The sequence below is a fragment of the Cebus imitator genome, unplaced genomic scaffold (assembly GCF_001604975.1).
Source record: "Cebus imitator isolate Cc_AM_T3 unplaced genomic scaffold, Cebus_imitator-1.0 Scaffold931, whole genome shotgun sequence".
Classification (NCBI taxonomy): Eukaryota; Metazoa; Chordata; class Mammalia; order Primates; family Cebidae; genus Cebus; species Cebus imitator.
This window is the reverse complement of record NW_016108246.1, coordinates 46,525-72,143: the sequence shown is the minus strand read 5'-3', so window position 1 is coordinate 72,143 and position 25,619 is coordinate 46,525. Positions and strand designations below refer to the sequence as shown.

The 25,619-nt window shown below is 50.4% G+C and overlaps 1 protein-coding gene across 1 annotated transcript; it reads left to right on the top strand.

Moving 5' to 3' along the window:
- The first annotated feature begins 7,584 nt into the window (after positions 1-7,584).
- On the top strand, positions 7,585-25,613 carry LOC108298306. Its single transcript, XM_037735722.1, has 9 exons — positions 7,585-7,593; positions 8,248-8,388; positions 9,266-9,428; positions 21,198-21,658; positions 21,701-21,812; positions 21,958-22,115; positions 22,195-22,355; positions 24,028-24,129; positions 24,691-25,613. The coding sequence occupies exons 1-9, from the start codon at positions 7,585-7,587 to the stop codon at positions 24,809-24,811; spliced, it is 1,428 nt and encodes a 475-aa protein (XP_037591650.1). The 3' UTR covers positions 24,812-25,613.
- Positions 25,614-25,619: the final 6 nt, after the last annotated feature.

Below are 25,619 nucleotides of genomic sequence, written 5' to 3'. Positions count from 1 at the left end.
CTACATAAATATTGAAACTATCTGGCATAGCAAAAGTCCCCTTTAAGAAAATGACTTACAAAGCGCAGTGACAGAAAATGCTCACGGCGTGTATATGTGAAGAATGTGTCATGTTGGCCCCAGCAGGCAACATTGCCAGTGTTGCTGCTGTGCTCAGTGCAGACAGCTGTGGCATTTGTTCAGAACCTTCGGATGCTGAAGGTGGCTGAGCCAGCCCTGCCTGGGCCACAGACCCTAAATTGGACAGAGGGGAGGGACTGTGGGTCAGAAGCAACATAGTGAGGAGGGTGGGTGTGTGGAGCAGAGCCGACTATGGATCCCCTGTCCCCAGGTGAGGTGCCCCCTCTGTACAGTGAGTGAGGAGGGTAAAGACAGGAGCCCTGGGTATGGTTCAGATGCGACTCCGCTTCCTGACACTCTGCTGTGGAGCCTGAGCTTTCTGAAGCCACCTTACATCTCCCAAAACCTTCACGGGAGCAGAGCCACTGCATTTAAATAAGAGCTGCGACCTGCCTGTTCCTGGGCCCCTCTGCCCTGAGTTCTCACAGCTGACCCGGTGGGGTGAAGGTGTGTCCTAGCAGGTCAGTGTTGCCACCCAAACCTACCCAGTGGGCACCCTGATGACCAAACTCCCCTGGAGGCTCTGAGTCATTTTCCAGCTGGGAGAGGCCATCTTAGGAGTGTCCCTCACTGTCCCACACTGCCCTCAGACCCCAAAGCCTTCCTGCCTCTGACACACCGGGGCATCTCAGGTGGAGAGCCTTGGCTGTCCTGATCCTCCTTTCTGAAGCTGCTCACAATGTCAGAGAGGGGCCAGGGCAGCTGGGAATCCTAAATAAAGGGGGCATGGGTTGAAGGGAGGTCACTTGTTCCTGCCAGCTGTGCCAGCAGAGCATGTGTGGCACTTCTGTCGGTGTTTCCTGGGACCCAGAAGCACAGAGTTTACTCACACTATTAACACTCTCATCAGCCACCTACAGGCCTCTCTTTCATATTTTTCTTTATCACCATTTCAAATCATGTTTTCCTCCATCTCCGAGTCACCAACTCAAGTGTAAATCATGTGGTTCCACTCCAACTTCCAAATCATCTCTACAGATACTTAGAATTCATAGTGTGTTTCCATTTCTTAAGCAAATAATTTTTTCTCTTTAGGCCTCATCTGGTTTATTTTTTATCTTTTCTAAGATTTAAACTCATACTTAAACATTTAATTTCATTCATATGTGCATATGAACCATTTCCATTACTTCCAACAGGTCAGCATTGTGTAAACTACACTTTAGTTATAAACCCTTGTGCTGAGCAGCCAGGTTGCTGCTGATACCACGTAATCAGTGAGGACTTCCTCCTGTGCATTTCCCTCCATCTCTGAGCCACAGTGGACTAACTGCACGGAGGGTGCACACTTAATGTTACTATGTGCTGAGGGACGTCCTGCAGGATGGCTGACCTTGTTAATATCCCAGTTGTAAGAGCTTCTGAAGTTCCACAGCCTGACTGGAAATTTGTTTTATTTTTATTTTTTAAATTGCAACATCAGTTGTCTGCTCAACACTCACTGGTTTCATGCCTCACTCAGAAGTAAGTGCACAATCCTAGGGCATCCGCAGGAACCTATAGATTTTGCCTTCCCCTGCCCCTTGCTGGCTGATCTCCAGATCCTCTCCCTGGCTTCCCACTGAGGGGGCTCTGGCAGCTCCTGCCACTCCCATCCTGCTCCCCCCAAGCCCTTTTGCTTTGCTCTCTGCTCTTCCAGGCAGCTCCTCCCACACAGATGTGCTGGGCTCCACAGGGGTTTCTTTCACCTCAGGTGGATCAGAACATGTGTTCATGTGACTTTTATTCATCCACATTTTGCCTTCTCTAAATTGCTTTGTCGTGATATTTGTCCATTTTTAGTGACATGTCCATTTTATCTGTCTTTTCTATTTTTTTTTCTGAAATCTTGATTGTCCTCGCTAATATCTTTCCATTGTTCCTTATCCCTCTGCAGTTTTGCCTGTTGGATCCTTCTTCTAACAAAGCACCTTAAATAGTCATTCAGGAACTCAGAAGGTTGTATGACTTATCAAAATCCTAGAAACCTCAGCAAGTTCAGCACATTAAAATGCACTCAATCCCAAGTCATGAGCACAGTACACATTGAAACTAGTTTCTCACTCTTACACCCACCAGAATAGGCACATTATCAGAGACAAAAATGCAAAGGTTGGTGAGGATGTGGAGAAACTTGAACTGTCATGTTACTCTGGGAACATACTTAGTTTCATCCATTTTGATAAATGGGTTTCTAGTGTGTACTACAGTCATCAGCACCTGTGACCCTACAGTCTCGCTCCTGCCATCTATGTCCAAGAGACGTATGAGCCAAGGATGTTGGTGTCCACCTGGGGGACTTTACAGAAGCCTTGTTTCAAGCAACCATCATGAGAAACAGCAGAATGAATGTAAAAAACACAGAGGTGTAAACTAGTTGTGCCAACTTTCTACAATGTTATATACTGACTGTTATATACTGACTGTGATGAGCACATGGAACATGGGTGAAATTCACATATTCACATATAATTTTCAACCAGAAACAAAAGAGTACATACTGTAGGTTTGCATTTATATGATGTTTAAAAATAAATTTAAAATGTGTTGATCATGATCAGGGTAGGTATGTCCTGGGGTTACTGCCCGGAAATTAGCTGCAGAGGGACTGCCAGGGGATTTACATCTGTGTGGTGGTAAGTCAGTGTCTGTAAGAAGGCAGCCATCTGCGCATGTCATATGTGTGCACTGTGCCACAGGTAAAACAACCATCACCTAAAAACTAATGCAAGTAATATCTTTCCATCATGCAAACGTCCATCCTTATTGTCTCCCTGTGAGTTTAACTATATTTTAAATAGAAGTAACTTCAATTTTCTATGTACAAGAACACGCTCACACTGCTCTCTTTTAACTGGGATAATCATGATAGCAAATTCTGTAAAATACATGACAAGAAAGGTGAATTAAAAGTCAAACTCTTTCGAATACTGTTGCCAAAGTACCACACAGTACATTAGCAATCTTGATTCCGAGGTTTGTTTTTTTAATTTTACTTTAAGTTTGGGATACATGTGCAGAATGTGCAGGTTAGTTACACAGGTACACATGTGCCATGGTGGTTTGCTGCACCTATCAACCCATCATCTAGGTTTTAAGCCCCACATGCATTAAGTATTTGTCCTAATGCTCTCCCTCCCCTTGCCCCCTACCCCTGACAGGCCCCAATGTGTGATGTTCCCCTCTCTTTGTCCATGTGTTCTTATTCAACTCCTACTTAAAAGTGAGAACATGCGGTTTTTGGTTATCTGTTCCTGTGTTAGTTTGGTGAGGATGACGGCTTCCAGCTTTATCTATGTCCCTGCAAAGGACATGAACTCACTCTTTTTTTTGTGGCTGCACAGTATTCCATGGTGCATATGTGCCACATTTTGGTTTTATAACGGAAAAGCTGGGGTTTTAATGTGGATATAAATGTGGTGGGATGAGGACCAAATCCCTACTGTTTAGGATGCTGCTGGGGAGAGTGGTGAGAAGAGACAGAGCCATCAGTTTAAAGGAATGGACATTTGGTGACAGAGGGAAGAAGGGCCTGGGTGGTCCTCAGGGACAGTCCTGGGGTGGGGTCTCCAGGCCATAGCTGTGGGGAGTTCCCTCTAAGAGGAGAAGGGACTCTGCATTGTCCCTGCAGGGCTCAGGATGAAATAGGAGTCTGAAGACACTGACCTTTGGTTTGGAAGAAATGAACAGGAAGAAAGGTCCACTGTATGCTGGTGCAGCCACTGCCCATCCTCAACCAGGCCTTAGTCCAGCTGCACAGACAGTGGCTCAGATCAATATTAAGTCAGGTGGGAAGCTTTATAAACTGAAGTCCTCAAACCACTGACACTCCAGCCCAGGTGCCCCTTATCAGTTAAAGGGCATTAACTGCTCACTCAGAGTTGGCCAAGTGGAAGGAAGCTAAGCAGTCTTGTGACAGTTTAGAATGTTGCTTTCTAATACAGTTAGGGGTCAGTTGGCTGCAGGGGTCCCTTGTAGCCAACTGATGATTAGAAACGTGTAGCCCATGGCAGCTGACTATAATGCTGCTATGAGAGGATTGCCCTGTTTTGAATCACTCTCATCCTTCCAAGGGGCTTCATTTGAGATAAACCACATCCTGTTTGGGGTCTGGGATGGAAAGGGAGAGACAGAGGCTGGGTCTTGTATCCAAGCTCTTTTCTGGGCTCAGGCACGTATTCCAGGACATCCGCCCTCCCACAGAAACCGTGGGCCAGGATGTCTTGAGAGTCAGGGGAGTTCATGTTTTGGGGGGTCTAGAGCATGATCTGGAAGTCTCAAGTGTGAAGACATCTCTGGCCCCAAGGCCTCAGTTACATTTCTGCCCCAGGTGCATCACACAGCAGTGTGGTGATTGGAGAGTGGCATGACTGCCTTTAAAAGAATTTCTTCCAACTGTGAAGCGCAGGCCACAGCTCCTCCTCTGCCCACCCTCAGGGCTGATGTGGGGATCATAGGAGATGATCGCGTGTACTGTCCATGCGCTGTAAAGCCTCCCACACAGGCAAATGAAGAAAAGCCAACCTCCACCCTCCCCTGCCCTGGAGCATCCATGTCCCCTCTCTGGTCACCCAGTATCAAGTGTGTAGCTTCTTCGCTCAGGCATTTAATGATGGAGGGGTCATGGAGCATTGAAGAATCAGCCACTTTTTCTAAAGCTTTAGCTCTGTTCAATGATCTTCGGCCTCATCATGCTAACCAGTCAGCCCTATTAAAGTGTTTAGATGGCAGTGCAGAGAACCGGAGGCTGAGGGGTTGCAGGATGTTCCCCGGTTCTCGTGGCTCTAAGTGGGACTGAGCCCAAGCCCTCAGGCCCCAGCCCCCATGCTCAGTCACTCTGCTAAGCTGCCTTTCTGGACCATCTCATCTCCATAAAGGCATTTTCCACACAACCTTTCTCTTAGGTGTTTCAAGTGCACATGAAAACCCAAAATCTTCCGAAAGCCCAGCATTGGCTCAGAGGCTGTCAGGGAGTCTGTGCAGTGGGATCCACTGTTTGAGCTCTGCATCAATTATGGTCCATTTCCTCTGCTCTTCTGCCAACAAGATGTCAGCAGCTCTCTTTACTGCATGTACATTTCCCAGGATCTTAGCTGATGAATTTGAGAAGAAAAGCATTTTCCTCCTTCAAGAATCTATACAGCCTAGACCAGCAGCAAGTCAAGAAAGGGCCCCCGACCAAGCACAGGTGCACCAGCAGACGGTGAGCTGACGGCACTGTGGATACTAAGCTCTTATGTTGATTCAAGAATAACGATTGCAGGTTTGTTCCAAAGTTGAATATTTAAAATAATAAAAATGCTGAGCCATATTGTTATTCATGTTAGAAAATTTTAATTTACTATTCTGTCATTAGTGTTTCAACTGCATAAAGATACATTCACAGCTCAGCTTTGGTTGACATTTAATAGCAAAACACATCTGAAGCTCCTGATTATTAAACATTTGCTGCAATAGATCTGCCCCTAAAATAGTGTTGTCAAATGACTCTTTAATTAATAGATATTATTATTTGGATAAATTTTACATTAACAAAAAAATAGAACAGATACTGAAGTTAGCACGTGGCCTTTTCCTCCACTTCCCCTGTAATTGACATATTGGAATAGTGCATTTATGGTTAATGAATCAATGTTTACACATTATTAACCATATATGTTAGTTGACATTATGGATTACTCTTTCTATTGTGCATTTTCAAGGTTTTTTAAAAAAATTTACAATGTCTTGCTCCACCTTGCATGCACTCATTGTTCTGCTGTTGACAAAACCCTGTGCTTCAGCTGTTTTTCCTTGTCTTTTCCTTGGAAACAGCGAAATTTCTTTTTGCTTTTTTAAAATAATTTTATTGCATTTTAGGTTTTGGGGTACATATGAAAAACATGCAAGATTATTGCATAGATACATACATGGCAATGTGGTTTGCTGCCTTCCTCCCCATCACCTATATCTGGCATTTCTCCCCATGTTATCCCTCCCCATCTCCCCACCCCCTTCTGTCCCTCCCCTAGTTCCCCCCCACAGACCCCATGTGTGATGCTCCCCTCTCTATGTCCATGTGTTCTCATTGTTCAACACCTGCCTATGTGTGATAACGTGGTGTTTGAATTTCTGTTCTTGTGTCAGTTTGCTGAGAATAACAGGTTCATCCATGTCCCTACAAAAAAAACTGACTCATTGTTTTTTATGTCTGCATAGCATTCCATGGTGTATATGTGCCACATTTTCCCTGTCCAGTCTATCCTCACACACTGGGGTCTGTTGGGGGGGAACTAGGGGAGGCACAGCGGGGGTGGGAGTTGGGGAGGGATAACATGGGAAGAATGCCAGATATAGGTGATGGGGAGGAAGGCAGCAAACCACACTGCCATGTGTGTATCTATGCAACAATCTTACATGTTCTTCACATGTACTCCAAAACCTAAAATAAAATAAAGTTAATTCAAATGAAGTCCACGGTGGACAAAATATCAACTCCTTAATTAAAGCCAGTGTCTACCCAGGCCCCTCTAGGGGATAAGCTTCCTCCTCGCCCCTCTGGCTTATCTCCCCTGCAGGACTCCCACATTTCCTGGAATATCTCACCCTTTACTGCCCCACAGGCTCTGCAGGCTGGGCTGGACTCTTTCCACCCAGGCTTGCAGCTTCAGCGGGGAGGAACAAGGTGGGGCCTGTTTATGAAGGAGCCATGCCTCACTGTGCCTCTCCTAGTACCTGCATTTTAACTGTGCAATGTGGAGCCCTCTTTCCCATGGGACCCCAAGTGTCTTCAAGACACCTTGGCCAGAGCCTATGGCTTCCCATCACCTTTAGTGACACAGCTCTTTTTGGTGTATAAGACACTGGCCTACACGTTAAGTCTTCTGCCTCAGAGCTGACTCCAAGCCCTTCCCTAGGGCCAGCCAGACCAGTCTGGGTTGTCCAGTGGCTTTGAAATACTTCGGGTGGGAAAGGGGCTTGACTGGCTCCCACACTCAGGGGCAGGGTAGGGAAGAATGGAGAATCTCCTCGTGTGCCTGGGCCCAACACAGATGAGTTCCTGACTTTCCCAGGGGTGGCCACTGCCTCTCAGAGTATGCCTGCTATGGCAGTTGACTCCTGAGACACTGGTGACCAAAAGCTGGTCCTTCCCAGGTCCTCTGCTCCTCCGTTCTCAGCCTCTGACATGACTGTCACTGGCAGTCTCCTGCTGGCTGCTCAGGCCTCTGGCTGGGGAGCCGAGGGACACTTGAGGATCCTCTTGTCAAAGCCACCACCTGCTCTGAAAAACCCTCCATGAGACCTGAAGACAAACCGGCATGGGTGGGTGTATGGCCGACCCTCCCTCAGCATCCTTTCCTTTCCTGCAGGGCCAATGGCATCAGCAAAGGTCTATCCCCTTGCTGGTGTGGAAGCTGTATGAAGAGAAGGAGCTCCAGGATCTCATCCTGGACCTGCTGGCCCCTGCCTACAGGAGGAAACAAGACGTTGTTAGGCCTCCTCTCCATGAGAAAGGTGAGCACAGAAGCAGCACTGGTGACAATCATGACACCCAGTTGTCACTTAGTGCCTCTGATGTGCCAGGCATTGTCTACAAATCTAACATTTAGACAACTCTCTAGGAAGGTGATGTCTCCTTTTACAAGTGAGGAAACTGAGGCACAGTGTCTTGTCTCTCACCCACAGTTCCCAAGGCAATGGGAGGTGCAGGGCTCAGGCTTGGTAAAGGTCCTACCAGGAAAGGAAAGAATTCAATGGGTACTGCAGGAGGGTAGTACCACTGCTCCCAGTCAATTTTTAAATCTCTAATCAAATAATTTTTGTCTCTGAAAACATGATGATAAAGTATATGTTGGCAATGTAAAAGTTGAACTGAATAAAAAGTTACATTTTGAGATTTACTGGTTTGAAGAAAATTAGGTGTTGGTTGAAGATGGAACAACAACAGTCACTTCCTGACCTAGGCTTCATCAGAGCCACCAGCAGGTGAATGGACCAGGTTGGGAGTGCGGGGAGAGGTTTTTTTTCTTGCTTCCCTGAGGGTCTGGAGCACTGTGTAAACATCAGTGCCATCATGCTTTAGTTCACAGTAATAGCCTCATCCTCAGGCTGCAGCCCAAAAATGTGCAGAATGTCTGAGCTAGTTGAGGCATCTTTGGATCTGGAAAGGCAGCTGGAAACTTCGGAGCCCTGCTGCTATATTTGACTCTGAGGAGCACAGCTCAGGAGATACCGGGGACTGCTTCCTGGCTTCTGCTGGCACCAGTATTCAACTTTTCCACCGACATTGACATCACTGCTCAGGGTGAGGTGAGTCTGGCAGATGCTCCCAGGGATGCAGAGAGGGAAGATGAGTCAGCACAGGCTGGAGAGGGACCCTGCAAACACAGACACATTGTTGGTGGAGCTAAGTGTTAAACTCCCTGGGGTTCAAAGCCAGAGATGGCTGACACAGGCTGGAGGCTGCCCCAGGTCCTAGAAAGCTGTCCTCACCTGTGCAGTGGGAGAGAAGCACACGGAGAAGAGATATCCATGCCATGGTGGGCACAGCTGACACGCCAGCCCCAACTCTCACCTGAGGCTGCTTTAATCTTCTTCATGGGCCTGACAGGGGAGGGGCTGTGCCCACACCTTTGTTTCTCCCCCTGGTGATCTCAGGCCCACCCTGAGAAGCAGCTGCCATCTGACCTTGGTTCTTGGTACAGAGAGGACTAACATGTGAGACTCAGAGTTGGCCCCATAGGAAGGGTCAGGAGGAAGCAGCTGCTGGGACATTCCACAGTTCTGTGGGCAGGAGTACACTGCCCTGCGGGGTTTCCGGGGGTGGCACAGCTGTGGATTCCCTCAGTGCAGACCCTGAGGTACACCCACAGTGCCCCCTGCTCCTCACTGGTTAGATTACAGTCTCTCAGCGGAAATTATGTGAGTGGAGTCCCCTGAGAGCCTGGCCCCAGTCGATCCACAGCATCTATGGATCACACACTCACACTGTCTTGAGTTACTGATATTGATAAATAGCTTTTCCATGAGGATTTCTGAGTTACTAAAAGAAGGGCATGTAGGGAAAATGAGGACCATTTAATGTGAGGAGGCTGCAGTGAGGGGAGAATGCAGGGGGCTCTGGAAGCAAAGGCCTGAGCAGCTCCTTCCATAGAGAATGGATTGGTTAATTGTCTGGGCTTGTTAGAGGTATAAACAGGAGACAGGATGGATGAAATGGACGCTTTATAGAGACATCTTTGGTTCCACTTTCAACAAAGAGCCTGAAGGCAGCAGAGCAGGTGAGGATGTGTCAGGGGAGCTGAGGGCTGTCCTGTGGGATCTGGATGAGGCTGAGAAGGAATCCATGGGTGACTGTGGCCTTTGACAAAAAGTGAAGGAGGCATGGGGATGAGGCTGATGGTTGCAGCTGGGTTGATTGGGTGGTTTTTGTCTTCATTTGCTGTTATTGCAAGATGAGAGAGAGTGAGAGAACAATATGAAGAGAAGCAAATTCATTTTGGCTTCTTTTTGTAAAATCAAGTAGGAAACAGGCACATTTTAGTCCACTTCGTGCAGCTCCACCAAAATCCCAGACAGGGTGGTTTCTAGAGAACAGATCTTCATCTTCTCCCAGGTTTTGAGGCTGGGAAGTTCAGGATCAAGGCTCTGGCATCTGAGAAATGTCTTCTTTCTGTGTCCTCACATGGCAGATGGTGGAAAGAAGAGAGAGCACACTGTTTCTCCAGCTTTTGTAGAAGGGCCCTGATCGCAATCATGTGGTCTCCATACTCAAGACTATATCACCTTGTCAAGGCCCACCTCTTAGTACTATCACATTAGCGATCCAAATCTATGCATTTTGGAAGGGAGACATTCAAACCAGAGCATGATGAGAACAGCAGCACTGGAAGGCAGGGTTTCTCATGTCAGTCACTTGCTAATGGGGGTATGGAAGCCACCCTGAAGATGCAGCTCAGTCTTGGGGAGAGAGAGGACAGGATCAGAACAGGACTAGAAATAGACACAGGAGCGACCCTGCTCACAGAACAGAGAGGAGAAGCCTCATATCAGGTAGAAATAATGAATGCCTCATTTATTTCTTCATCCACTTATTCAGTCATTTTAATAACATATTTATTAGCCAACTCCTCTTCAGATTTGGGCCCCTGGTGTCAGTCAGTCTATTTGGATAATCAGGTTGGTCACATATTTTGATGTGCAATTTTTTTCTGCTGATTCACTCAGTTAATAAAAGTGTGACTTTTTTGGGGGACAGGATTTCACTCTGTCACCCTGGCTGGAGTGCAGTGGCACTGTCTTGGCCCACTGCAGCCTCCATCTCCCAGGCTCAAGGGATCCTCCTACCTCAGATTCTCAAGTATCTGGTACTACAGGCACATGCCACCACACCTGGCTAAATTTTTTTTTCTACTTTTTAGAGTGAAGTTTTGCCGTGATGTCCAGGCTGGTCTAGAACTCCTAAGCTCAAGCAATCCACCCACCTTGGCCTCCCAAAGTGTTAGGACTACAAACATCAGCCACCACTCCTGGACTGATGTGTATTGTATAATTGTTATGTGTACTTGTTGAATATTTCATTTTACACACATACAATGTCCCACATTTCCTGATGTCAATAATTTTTATTAAAACTAATTGGTCTAATAGCAAGATAACCACAAGAGCTTTCTGCAGGTAAATGTTTGCGTAATGTCTTTTTAGCACCCTTTTACATTTAACACACAAGTAACTTTATTTTAAGGAAATGTATTTTTATCTGGCTCATCAATACATTTACATTTAATACACCTGCACCATACACTTCTTAAAACAGGATTTCATAGGGAAATCGCTATGCTGTCACTCACAAACCTATTTCTAATAAACACAGATACTGAATATGTATTAAAGAAGACTATATTAGATGAACCACACCCTGCTAAACACATTGATTCTCAGAGATAATGCGAGGCTCATTCACTCATGTTAAACCTGCTAAACTTAACATTTAAATATGTATCACAGAAGATGATAGCACATGAACCTCATGTTTCTAAATGCAATGCTTCACAAGGTAGCATTATTCTCAATCACTCATACATCTACCTCACTTCAATACAGAGCAAATACGTATCAATGAACAATGCACCACACACACTATACGATGCTAAACACAGTGGCTCATACAGTTAACATAATGTGTTCATTCATGAACCCAGCTCTCTTTTTTTTTATTTTATTATTATTTTTTAAGATGGGGTTTCACCACGATGGCCAGGCTGGTCTTGAACTCTTGACCTCAGGTGATCCACCCACCTCAACCTCCCAAAGTGCTAGGATTACAGGCGTGAGCCACCGTAACGCAGCTCTCTTAAACACTGAAATCAAACACATATGTGGGACACAGCACACAGTGTGATTTGTGTCTGCATCTCCCTCATGCCTGTTGTGTATTTCATCTAATGTAGGTACAAAATGTGACCTTGGTCTTCACCCCCATCAGCCATCACCGATCACGTTACAATAGTGACATAATGCAACTCAGTTCTGCATCCTCCTCTATCATACGATATCACGTGACAATGTGACCCAAGGTGAGTAATGACTATCCCCTCTCACCTGCTGTATCACGTCGTGACATCTGTGACTCACATGCACTGTGAATCAGGCCTGCAACCCTTCTATCAGTTGTTGGATGACATTGTATGTGCCATAGTGACATAATGCAACTGAGGTCTGGGCTCCTTGATGTCTATAAGTGATGTAGTGACATGGTGTGAACAGGGCGGCCTCCCCCTTATCATTGGCTATCATATATGACATCATGATACAAAGTGACAAGTATGTGCCCCCCTGAAGTGTTCTATATCATATGTGACATAGAGTAAGGTGAGCCTGAGTCCCTCTCTTGGTTGTCCTACATTATTTTATTTTATTTTATTTTTTGAGACAGTGTCTCACTCTGTCCCCCAGGCTGGAGTGCAGTGGTGCAATCTCAGCTCACCACAACTTCCATCTCCTGGGTTCAAGTGATTCTCCTGCCTCAGCCTCCTGAGTAGCTGGGACCACAGGTGTGCACCACCTCACCCAGCTAATTTTATTTTTTAGTTACACAGTGACATATGTGACTGAGGTCTACCTGCCCTCTCAGCTGATGCATGGCACCCTTATTGCCTAAGGGTTAATGTTTCTCAGGCCTGCACCCTGCCTCTTCTGTCACACACTAACAAAGGCTATGTAGGATGAGGACACAGAGCAGACACACTTAGTCACTGCACCTTGTATAATATAATACAACAGCTGAGAGAGTGGGAGACATTTCTCATCGCATTCTGCCAGTGTATCATAGCATACAGCAGCTGAGAACAGGGTACATCCCTGACTCACATGCTCACATAATGTCACAATGTCACATATAATATCATAAGACATACAGTGGGCCAATCATGGTGGCTCATGCCTGTAATCTTCACACTTCGGGAGTCTGAGGTAGGTAAATTGCTTGAGCTCTGGAGTTTGAGACCAGCCTGAGCAACATGGTGAAAACCTGTCTCTACTAAAAACACAAAAATTAGCCAGGTGTGGTGGTGTGTGTCTGCATTCCCAGCTACTCAGGTGGCTGAGGTGAGAGGATGGCTTGAGCCCAGGAAGCAGAGGCTGCAGTGAGCCAAGATTGTGCTACTGCACTCCAACCTGGGCAACAAAGCCAGACCCTGTCTCAAAAATAAAAAAATAAAAATGAGTCATCCAGTGACGTGTGACTCACATCTGCAGGCCATCTCCTGGCTGCCATATGATATTGTCAACCTTAAATAACAAGTTTCAGGGAATATGGTTAAATGGGGAGTTTGAGCACAAACCTTGTCAACAGCCATCAGAAACACTGATTCCAAAGAGTGCAATTCAGTGCTCCAAAGTGGAGAAGATTTGGGGCTTGTTTACATATATAAGGTTTGGGAAGCTTAGCAGGGTTTCAACATACTCCCCACAAGGCTAGCACACAGTTACAGTAATCTGATTCATCAACGCAGTATTCTTTTTGAGAAAGGCATATTTAACCTTCCACGATGAAGATGTAAAAGGTGTGGGGTCTTTTACACCATCTAGTCTGAGTTAGGTACAGGACAATAAAGGACACAGTTAATCTATGACCCAGATCAGCAACTAGAAGGGGAGGCCTGGTCTCTGTTTTCTCCTGGTCAGAATGTGGACAATGAGGAAGGGACACTTTATGATCTAGGAGGCTGAAGTTGCATCTATCGCTACACGGCTCAGACCAGTCACAGCTCTCTCAAGGCCCAAAGTGTCTAGGAGGTCCCAACAGCGTTTACATTTTGTCTACTTTCACAATTGCACATGTTACATAGCGGCATAATGTGTCTTCGGTATGTGTCCCTGGTTTTGGCTATTTGTGATGCCACATGTCACACAGTGTCACAATTGAGTCTGGCTCTTGTGAGTGATTTGCCAGTCCTGACCACAGGCAATAACAAAGGCTTTACTTGGCAGGGCTGATGGGAGAAACCCCCTCCCACACCAGGTGTGGTGCATGGCCAGTGCATGGGCAAGCCCTGGCTGAGCACAAAGGCCACACACACGGCCTGCTGGGTGGTCTCTAGGCTTGTTGACTGAGTGGCCACGCAACAGTGGCTGCCTTTTAAAAGATCTTATGCAATAAGCTGAGCAATGGCCCCAGGTGAAGCGTGAGCTGCGGACAATACTTGAGCAAGCGAATTGCAATTGGAGTATCGGTGCCTCCTCTTTGTTTGCTAGAGGTTTCTCTCTAGCGAGCTCAGAGATTGTTCATCAACCCCCATGGTCCTGTGGTGGTTAATTTTATGTCGACCATCCTGGCTGGGCATTTCCAGGTGCATTTAGCATGTGAGGCAGTGGGCAAGGCACATGGTCCTCCCCAGTGTGACAGGCATCACCCAATCCACTGAAGGCCTGAGTGAAACAAAGGCTGGGGAAGGAGAATTCACTTCCCTTTTCCCCACGTCACTACTGGAGCTGGACATATTTTCTCTTGCCCTCAGACTGCCATTTCCACATCCACCCTCTTGGTTCTCAAGCCTGGGGAGGGAGGTGTAAAGGTGCCGGATGTACAGACGCCAGTCAGAGCAGCACAGGCCTTCGGGAGGTGTCCAGGGCCTCCAGGAATGGAGGAAACAGGTCATGCCCAGGAAACAGCAAGGGAGATGGGGATCTTTACCTTTATTTCTTTATTATTTTTTTGAGACAGAGTTTTGCTCTTGTCACCCTGGCTGGAGTGCAATGGCACAATCTCTGCTCACTGCAACCTCTGTCTCCTGAATTCAAGCAATTCTCCTGCCTCAGCCTCCTGAGTAGCTGGGATTACAGGTGCACACTGCCATGCCTGGCTAATTTTTATATTTTTAGCAGAGACGGTTTTTTTTTTTTTTTTTTTTGAGACAGTCTCACTCTGTCGCCAGGCTGGAGTGCAGTAGTGCCAACTCAGCTCACTGCAACCTCTGCCTTGGGTTCAAGCCAGTCTCCTGCCTCAGACTCCCAAGTAGCTGGAACTATAGATGCATGCCACCATGCCCAGCTAAATTTTGTATTTTTAGTAGAGATGGGGTTTCACCACGTTGGCCAGGATGGTCTCGATCTCTTGACATCATGATCTACCCACCTTGGCCTCCCAAAGTGCTGGTATTACAGGCGTGAGCCACCACACCTGTCCAGGTTTCACCGTGTTGGCCTGGCTGGTCTCAAACTCCTAACCTGTGGGGGTCCACTAGCCTCGGCCTCCCAAGTGCTGGGATTACAGACATGAGCCGCCACACCTGGCTGAGATGGGAATCTTTACATGTGTGGTCCTTCCATGGCTTGGGAGGGAGAGAACCTCCTCTGTGGGCAGATCATCGATGTCTTTGGGGATACCCTGCTGTCACAGCCAGGCCTACAGGGTCCTCCAGCCTTGTCAGAATCTTCCATCGTGGTCTTTTCTCTGCCTACACAGAAGGGCATTTCCTTTAGCCTAGGTCTAGTCTTCCATGCTACGAGCTTGTTGCCAGGAACTGAAGATTTCCCAAAGGCTGACTCTGGCCAAGAGAAGACTGCATGTCCCCAGCAGCCTGGAGGTGCTGATGGAACACACTTATCCATCTCACCCCGTGACTGCCATGGGTTCCATTTTGTCTCCCCTTCCAATTCATATTTTGAAGTCCTAATCTCCAGTTATCTCAGGAGGCGACTGTGTTTGGAGACAGGTTCTTTACAGAGGTGATTAAGTTAAATGACCTCAGGGTCAATGGGGTGAACCCTAATCCCACTCTATAACTAGTGTCTTTATCAGAAGAAATGTGGAAACAGACTGTTAAATCAAGTTTAGCCTAAAACTACCTCCTTATGTATTTTAAGTTCAGCCTAAAAGTTTCTCTGTACATTGTAAACTATAACATAAATGGAATTGTTAACAGACTCTAGCCTACTTTTGTGCCAATCACTGAGTTTTGGCCACTTAAATGTGGCCCACTGTTCAAACTGTGTTGAAATGAGGCAAATGCCAAGCCGTGGCCAATCTGCCTGTTTCTGCCCCTCACTTCTGTTTTCTGTGGGTCACTTTCCTTTTTCTGTCCATAAAGCTTCTTTCACCACATGCCTGTGTGGGAGTCACTGAGCCTACTCTGGCTCCGGAGGCTTCCAATTCGCGCATTGTTCTTTGGCCAACTAAAAGAAAAATGTCAGCCATATTACATTTAAAAGAGTTAAACAAGACACACAGAGGGAAGACATTGTGAAGTCACAGGGAGATGTCAGCCATTGATGAGTCAAGGAGAGTCAGAGAACAGACCCTTCACTTGCAGCCCTCAGAAGGAACTGGGAGCCCAAAGGCATCTGAGACAGGTCTCATTCATCTAGAAAGTTCACTGTGCCAGGTTAAGGACACACCCATGACACAGCCTTAGCAGGTGCTGGTGACACCTGGGGCACAGCTTGCTTTTATATTTTTTAGGGAGACAGGGGACATCAATCAGTACAGTAAGATTTACTACTGGCTCTGTCTGGAAGGGCAGAGCAACTCAAAGCAGGGGACTTTCAGGTCATATGTAGATTTGAAGGCTTTGATTGGCAATTGGTTGAAAGTTAAGTTATCTGAAGACCTGGAATCAATAGAAAAGAATGCCTGGGTTACCACAATAAAGGATTTTGGAGAGCAAAGTTTGATGCAGATGACGCCACCAGGTAGCAGGCTTCAGAGAGTGGATTGTAAATGTTTCTTATCAGACTCAAGGTCTATATTGATGTTAATGCTGGTCAGCTTTTCCTGAATTCCAAAAGGGAGCCCACCCCCTACTGCTTCTGGTCACTGCCTGAACTAGTTTTTCAGGCTTACTTCAGCCAAGAGAAGGGGTCTTAGAATTTTATTTTTGGTTTACAGAACTCAATCTGAGACCTCTGGCCTCCAGAACTGTAAGAAAATCTACTCCTGGTATTGCCCTCAATCTGTGGTCCTTGGTTATGGAGCCCAAAGACACACACAGTGACATCTCATCACCTACGTATGCGTGTTTTCCAATCTGAACCCAGGCTGGGGTTATAGTGGCCTGGGAAGATACAGCTGCCCCTCACATTGCCCATGGCACTAAGCAGATGAGGAAACAAATCTGGGCAGGCCAGTGTTCCCTTGTGGAGGTGAAGACCCTTTGCACAAGTCTGGTGGGTCATTGTAAGTTTTTCCTCATGCTTACTTCACTGGCACATTGGTCATGGCCTGGCCGGCTTGGGTCATGGTGGTGGCCATTGGGCAACTGAGTGACATTTACCCCTTCTCATCCCACAGACTGAAGGGCCCCAGTGTGTGCCAGCCAGAGGAGCAGCCCCCTAGAGTCTCACTGGGCTTTTGCCCAAGCCCGTTGGCAACATTCCTCCTCCCATTGGCTCTAAGTGCAGACCTCAGAAGCTGCATGTATTACTGACTGCCCTTGGAGTCTAGGGAGAATTCTCTCCATGTTCACACCCTCCAGTCAGAAGGAGCAATCTCACTCTCCCGTGGTGCAGAGGCTGAGCAGCAACTCTTGAGCGTGGACTGCTTTCCTGCACTTCCAGGGTCTCCCCTGCATTATCTCTAACTAGCCATCAGTGTGACCAATTGGGGGTCTCTGGCACAACAAAGACCCCTTGGCCCCTCATCACCAAACACTTCAACAACCAGGCCCATGCCGCCACCAGGGCTCTGCTTCCCACCTGGCTGGCTGGCATGCAAGGTCTCACCTGTCATTTTTCCAAAGAGCACTATAACCAGGTCAATCTCCAGGAGAGGACATGAAAGGCCCAACGGCACGGATCTGTCTGAAGCATGCAGGGCAAAGGCCCATGGCATGTGGCCTCTTTTCTGCAAAACAAACATACCTGCTTTTATAGGACTTGCAGCTTTGGTGTGAGGAGCCTAAAGTTCTTTACTCTCTAAAAGACACAGGTTGCTCTCTGAGTGCCTGAGGGACTCAGGGCTGTGAGTCCACCAGCATGGTTTCAGGACCTCTACTCAGTCATCCAGCAGAGGCACCATGTATAGTCAGCACTCCACACATCCTCACTTCATGAGCATCAACAGTGCAAACCAACACACCCATCACACTCACACAACAGCACACGCCACACATCGGTCTGAGCCTCCCTCACAGATTGCTTTCATCTCTTTTTCTCTCTTCACTGCAAGTTTTTTGCCCAAATGCAATTAAGCACTTTTGTGTGGAAACACAAACCAAAGAGTTTTAACGAGGCACCACTCTATCAGTGGCTGTGGACCATCATCTCCTGGCTGGAAACAGGGAATTCTGTTGGTGAGGGAGGAGCAACGCAGCAGCAGAGTGGGTTGATGCACTCTGGGGTGGGTGGATGGATGGGTGGAAGAACAAATTTACTTACTTACTTACTTATTATTTGGTTCTTGCTCTGTTGCCCAGGCTGGAATGCAGTGGTGCAATCTCAGATCACTGCAGCCTGGACATCCCGGGCTCAAGTGATCCCACCTCAGCCTCCCAAGTAGCTGGGACTTCAGGCACATGCGACTACACCAGCTAATATTTTTTTTGAGATGGAGTCTTGCTCTGTTGCTAGGCTGGGGTGCAGTGGCGCCATCTCAGCTCACTGCAACCTCCGCCTCCTGGGTCCAAGCAATTCTCCTGCCTCAGCCTCCCAAATAGCTGGGTCTATAGGTATCTAACACCAGCTATTTTTGTATTTTTTAGTAGAGATAAGGTTTCACCATGTTGACCAGGATGGTCTCAATCTCTTGACCTCGTGATCCACTAGCCTCAGCCTCCCAAAGTGCTGGGATTACAGGCATGAGCCCCCATGCCCAGCCTACACCAGCTAATTTTTTAAAAAATTTTTGTAGAGAAAAGCTCTCACTCTAGTCTTGAACTCCTGGCCTCAAGCCATCTGCCCACCTTGGCCTTCCAAATTGCTGGGATTACAGGTGTGAGTCACTACACTCAGCCCACTCAATTGTAAGTGGCTATTTGCTTTGACTCAACAAACACTGCTGATGGTAACAAGCACTAACTCAGTCCTAATCTTGCCACCCAACACAACATTTTATCAACACAGAGCAAACGTTCTCAGATCTGAGGAGCTGGCCGCACTGCCCATCTTGCTGGTGGGGCAGTGGGAGGCCCCGCCCTCCTCCCATTCCACACCACCTAGGTGAGAGCTGTGCCCAGGCACTGCCACTTGTAACTGGTCCACAAGGCGCTGTCTTCTAAAAGGGTGCTGGACCTCCACTGCCCCCGTGGGCAACACATTTGCCAAGCACGCACAAGACACGCCAAGGCCAAGGCCTGTCTGATTTGACAATAAAGACACAATGAGCCCCTCTCATTCAGAGCTGATTACTCACAGAGTTAAAACAAGAGAAGCCTGAGGTGGCAGCTCCCTGCCATCCTCATGCCACACACTAAAAAGGACAGCACCGAAACAAAAGGGGTCAGAGAGCATGTGTTTCAGGACACCCACTGCAGAGGAGCCCCTCCTCACTGCAGGTGGGTGGTGCCCTCTTCTGCAGCTCTGTTGTGCGGGTGGGGCAGGGAGCCTCCCACTTACTAGGGCCAGTGAGGCAGGCAGTAAGGAACAGTCTCAGGAGACAGAGGGAGTGAGTGGGGCCTGGGTGCAGCCTGATGTTCTGGGAGGAGCAGGCTTAGGTCAGCTGCTGTGCACACCTCTGTATGGTTGCTGGTGATCCTGCAATGGCTCCAGGCCCCACAGCAGAGCTATTTTTCCTCCCACACAACAGACACCCAACCTGACACAGGAAAACTCACAGAGAAACACAGAAAGGCACATGTGACACTCAAAGACAGACCCACACAAAAGCCATGCAGCAAAGCCTTTTGCCACACGTGCATACACGCATGCGCACACACACACACACACACACACACACACACAGGTGCTCGTCCCTTTAAAGCACAGGCTAGGTGTGCTTGCCTAGACATACCTGTGTCACAGACCAGGGACCTGCAGCCCCCAACACACACCAGCCACCCCACACTAACCCAAGCTGTCACCAGCCAGCCGGGAAGACTTGGGAGGCCAAGTGGAGGTGGACAGTGGCCTCAGAGCAAAGGCCTTCGGTGGATACCACCTGACATGAAGAGCCATGGGGCCCACTGTGTCCACACACACAGGGGACACGCATGTCTGTGCACCAGTGTCCCCATTCCTACACACCCATCCCTGGGGCTCTAGGGGATGAGACCCCTCCTTCCAGACCAGGCCCTCCCTGAAGACCCAGAGATGGCCCAGGAGTCCCCATACCTGAGTGACCCATTGCTTATGTCCATGAAAAAGAAAAGGAACTTTTTATCTGAGGAATTTGAGCTCTCTTTAGTTATCAGGCCCAGAGAGGCACTGGAATGAGACAGCAGTCACATCTAACTCCCACTTGAGCTAAAGACCTCGTGAAGCCACTTGCTCTGTGGGTTCCATGCTTACACCAGTCGATATAAAAAGCCACATGTTGGACCCCGTAACTCTTACCCTGCCGTTCATCACTGTCTAGCCCATCGCTAAGGTTCTCTCTGGAAAGCAGTCAGAATTCCTGCTGACTTCATGTCAGCCCACTCCTTGTCCCCTTCGGTCTTGAAACACTTCCTGGTAATAAGGCTGAATGGAGCACTCCCAGGGCACCTTGGCGTCCTGGGCAGCTCTCTTAGCCTTGGCAGCTCTCTTAGCCTTGGCCCAGACAAACTCTCTATATGGATTGTGGTTCCATTTCTTTCTTTAGGTTGACATCCACATTAGGGGAGTGCTGTTGCTGGGCTCGGGGGGCTGGGGAAGCTGGTTCAGGTCGGAAGTTGCACCAAGGGTGGGAGAAGGGACCTTCCTACATCAGTGGCTGGACAAGGCAGAGGAGCAGGTGTCCAAACCCAGGCCTGGCCTGCTCCTGCTGTGGCTCACAGCCTCCAACTCACCTGGCAGAACCAGGAGGAGCTCACGACAGGGGTGCCCAGCCGGCCGCAGCATAAATCATTATCACGTGGGGCTGCCCTGTTTAGGCCCCAGTCCTCACACACGCCCTGCATGGACTGGGGGACTGAGGTCAGGAACACTGGTGAAAATCTTCAGGCAGGCATCTTCACCCAGCTGCTTATCCCACCCACGACTTCTGGGGGAGGGGACAGTGTGACCAGGCTCAGCCCCAGCTGGCTCTTACCACTCGCTGCAGGCTCAGCTCCCACAAGCTGTCCCACCTCCAGCTCCTGCCACTCTGAGGGGCCTGGAGGGCAGGGTGCCCAGCGCATGACCAGTTCTGGGTTGTGGCCCACCCTCCACGGCAGTAGCAGTGGCCTGACTGCTTGTTGGCACTTTATTCACTTCTGGTTTCTGGCTGGAAGGGATCAAAAAGACAGAGTACAGGGGAGCGAATCCTGCCAGGACTGAGGAAACAGATCCTGGGGAAAAACAGAGACCACGCTGGCACTTCAGGGGGACCCCAGTTGGCTCAACGCCCCCTCCCTCCCACAGCCAATCACTAACCAATGTTCTCTCTGGAAATCGATCATAATTTCTGACCCAGTCAAAGCAGCGTCATCTCAAAGAGCCCAGCCACCACACAGGCAGCTAAAGAGTGCCTGCTGAAGTGCAAGCCTGATCATTTCTGTGTCCCCAAGCACTTTCGTGTCCCCTGGTGCTCTCTGGACAAGCCCCCAGCAGCCTCTGCAATGCACACCCCCTGCCCTTCTATCCCGCCCTGGCTGGCTTCCGCAGCTTGGCCACACTGGTCCTCATGCCCATCGACCTGACCCAGCTCTGGCAGGGCGTTTGCTGGAGCCGTTCCTCCACCCGAACCCCTCCTGTTGAAGCCTGTTCGTTGCTGGTTCAGCCCCAAACACCAGAACCCCCACCAGCCCCGGCCCAGCAGCTGGCCCGAGTAGCCGGGAGGGAGCAGTCTGTGTCGACAGTTCGGGCTGGAGGCCTGGCAGCCCCGGGCGACCACAGCAGCCCCAGATGGGGACTGCGCCTCCGACTGTTCTGGCCCAGAGGCTCTAGGGTGGTCCTGTCAGTCTCATCCCCGGAGGCGCCACTGCTCGCCCCGGACGGTGCCTTAGGCCCAGGTCCTGTGGGCCCTGGCCCGAGACCCCTCCCTCCAGGGGAAGGCCAGTGACCTGGACGTCACAGACGCACCGGCTCGGAGCCCGGACCTCAGCCCGCACTGACTCAGCGAGGGCCTGTGGGATTCTGTGGGATACGAGTCCCACCTGTAAGGTCGTGCAGGGAGCACGCAGGTGCAAGCACTGGCAGAGCGAAACCCTCCTTAGAGCCTCCGCGGAGGGGGCTGGGCACGCCTCCTTCTGAATGAAGCAGGGGGCGGGGCGCGCGGCGGGGAGGGAGGGGCGGGCGGGCACGCTGTGCTCGAAACTGTCGTAAAAGGGGCGGGGCGTGCGTCGCTGAAGCAGGTGACTAGCGGACACCCAGGTCATGGAACGCTAAGCGGGCGCCTTGGAGGAGGTGGCGGACAGTACCCGGCAGCAAGAGCGACACTACCAGCTGCTGTGGGCGCTGCAGAGCCTGGTGAAGGAGTTGCCCAGGTACACAGGCGGGGCGGGCGGCGGCCTGCCAAGCCAGCCTGAGTCCCGCAGGCGCTCACCTTGCACCCCCTGCCCGCAGCAACTGCCAGCAGCGCCTGTCCTGCACCACGCTCAGCGACTTGGCCCTGGCGCTTCTCGACGACACCATGTTCGAAATCGTGCAGGGGCTACTGGAGATCCAGCACATCACCTAAAAGAGCCTGTAAAACCAGCGCCTGCGCCTACAGAACGAGCACCGAGGTGAGCCGGGGCAGCGGGATGAGGCGCCTCCTCCTCCGGGTTGGAGGGTCCTGGCTGCTCTTGATATCTGTGCAGATCGGCTCCTTCCTTGGGAGTGTTCGGAAGAGGTCCCTTAGATTGACAAAATCAAAGGCGCAGAGACCGAGCGCCTTTTTGGTGACCAGTGGGTCCAAACAGTTTTGTTTTCAGTTGTGCAGCCCCCCTTCTTAGCAAAAACTGCCTGCTCGGGCTTTCCTGTGCCCCACCCCATTCCAAGCAGGATGGCCCTAGGCCTCGGTGCTTGGTTGGCCTGGCGCTAACTGCGTTGCCCCTCAGTAGTTGAAGGTCTGTTGACAGCTGTGCAGCGCTCTTCAGGGTTAGTTTCCTCTCACGCCTCGTAGGGTCTCATACCAGTTGCACATCAAATTCCTAAGCACTGTCCCTTTTGACACCCTTCCAAACCCGAACAGTTTCCCACTTGAGCCGCATGCTTGGTGGGCTTAGGAGCCCTTTCCTGCAAATTACACAGGGTGAGGTCCCCCTGCACCATCAGATTTCCACCTATGCTGTTTTATTTTTACCAAAGTTCTTAAAGTTCAAACATTTAGAAAAGCTGAAAAGATAGTATAGTGCATACCCTTGTGCTCTCCACCAGAAGTTCAATGGTTAGCATTTTGCCATAGCTCTTGATATCCCTAAATACATACACATAACAGCTTAGCAGTTCACCAAGAGTCTTCAGCATTCCTGGAGACCAAGATATTCAGCCCAGGAATGTTGAAAGCTTCCTGGGGAGCTGTAGCCATTTGGCACTTACTGGTCACTGGTGCTAGCTGCCGGGTGCTACATGTTCCCTTTCGCCATGGTGGTTTCTTTGTGTCCCGTGATCACTTCGTCTGTACATTCCCTTCAGACTAGACAGTTTTCGCTCATCTGTGTTTATGCACAGTTTAGCAGGGACCATGGAGCTTTGCTTGGTGGCCGAAGGTGAGCCCCTCAGAGCCACACAGACTCCTTGGCCCAGAGCCTCTTGGCACCCCAGGTTCATCCCAAACTTGGGCCTCCCAGGTCTGTGCCCACCCCTCTCCCTCAGGTGCTGTGGGGGGCTGGGAGCTGCAAATGGGGGAGGGAGCTGCCCACCCTGAAGGGCAGCACTGAGGGTGGAGGGGCCAACCACACTCCTGGTATGCAGAGGCCCCACAGTCAGGCCCAGTCCAGACGCTCTTCACCAGTTCTTCAGTGTCCTGTTTCTTTATCTCTTGGATCCTTTCTCATGCCTTTGCCTGAGGTGGTCTCCGACACTTGAGTACATGTCCCATGGATGATGGGGCAGAGCACACACAGCACTGCTGGCCTGTAGCCATGTGAGGCCTGAAGCCCTCAGACTGCAGCCTCCCTCCCTCCCACCGCCTCCAGTTGCCCTGGGTCTGGGACTGCAGCTCTGGCGTCACCTAGCCTTCCCCACCCCACCCTCTTTCAGTGCCCTGCACCTTCTGGAGTCCCCTGGAGACTTGCTGCCAGAGGAGGGCCCGGCCCTGGGTGACAGTGGGCCTGGGAGGATGGAGGAGCTTGGCGTCCTCCCCAGTGCAGATACCTCTTTGGCTTGGCTGCTCTGCTCGGGGCAGGGCAGGTGCCCATGGGTGAGGGCTGCTGTCGAGTCCCACCACCTGCTGATGGGCTCTCATCCTTCTAGTGCTCAGGCAGGCACTGAGGCAGAAGCACCAGGAAGCTCAGCAGGCCTGCTGGCCCCACAACCTGCCTGTGCTCCAGTTGGCTCAGCAGCAAGAACTAGAGGTACTGGGGGCACAGGCAGGGTGGCCAGCCCAGCTCTCCTGTGGGTACCACCTGGCTCTGCTGACTGGGCTGAGCTAAGGGGTGCAGGGGGCTCAGGTATGGGTGGCTACCCTGGGCCTGAATGGGCCACTGGAGGCCTAGTGAGTCCCACCAGGTGTGCTGGGGCTGGGTGGAGGGTGAAGGCCCACCAGTGCTCACCTGGATAGCAGCTCCTTGTGCATTGGGGCCTCTGCAGAGCAGGTGGCCTCGGGGGTGAGGTGATGGAGCCAGCCAGGAAGGGGCCCATCCTTCTCCCAGGGAGCACAGGGACAGCTGGAGACTGGCATTTAACCAACAAGCCATGGGGCAGTGGGTGCCTGCAGAGATGCGTGTGCAGTCCCAAGGCAGCCCCAAGTCGGGCCATTCGTGGAAGCCCCTTGAAGCCCCACTTCAGGGTTTGGCTGGCCAAGGAGAGGCCTGGGTGTGGTAAGGATGCATCAGTGGTGTCAGAGCTGGTGCTACTGGGGACGGCAGCAGACACTTGTGTTTGAGCTGCCCTCACCCTCCCCCACCCACAGAAGGTGGTGGAGCACCTGATCCGTGAGGAGCAGCGGGCGATGGACGGGAAGATCATCCTGGAGCTGAACCGCAAGGTGGCTGACCAGCAGAGCACACTGGAGAAGGCAGAGGTGGCTGGCTTCTAAGTGACCACCAACCTGCAGGTCAGTGCCTGGACCTGCTCTGCCCTAGCCTGAGTGCCCCTGAGCCCTGAAGACCCCATTCCATCTGAGGTTTCACCACTGGTCCCTGGGAATCCAGGCTTACGGTATAGGGGTGAAGTGGAAGGACTGAGACTCCAGAAAGGATTTCTGTGCTGTTCCCAGCACAGAGGCTGGGCCCACTCCCTGCAGGAGGGTGAGCCAGCCAACCATGGGGCACTGCCCACCCTCCCCAGGCCCACATGGCCCTCTTCTGCTCTCCTCCTACATGCCATTCTGAGCAGCCCTGCTGGGGGCAGAGGCCCAGATTCCACCCCTTACTGGCAGGCCATGACTGGCTTCACAGGATGGTTGCCCCATGGGCTCACTGCCTGGCACCTCTAGGCTGGGGTGAAAGGGGCCTGGGTCACTCTGATGCTCGTAGGGCCCCTCTGTATCCCAGGAGCTGATGCTGCAGATGAACCTGCTGGAGTTCATCCGGAAGCTGCAGCAGAGGTGCTCCCAGGCAAGGAAGGCATCCCTGGGACTGGGAGGTTGCTGGCAGCCTCCTGCTGCCCAGTGTGACAAGGAAGGCAGTCCTGTCCCAACATAGCCACAGGCAGCAGAAGGCTGGGCAGAGTTCATCTTCTTGACCTTTGGCCACTGCCTTCGCAGCTGCCTGCAGGGGTCTCCCTGCTGAGGAGAGGCCAGGTGGACCCTGCCTGTCCCCCACCTTCATCTGGGACTTTCTGCCAAATGCTAGGATGGACTCATAAAGGGGAGGTGGGCCCAGCCTGCCACTGTCTGCCTCAGG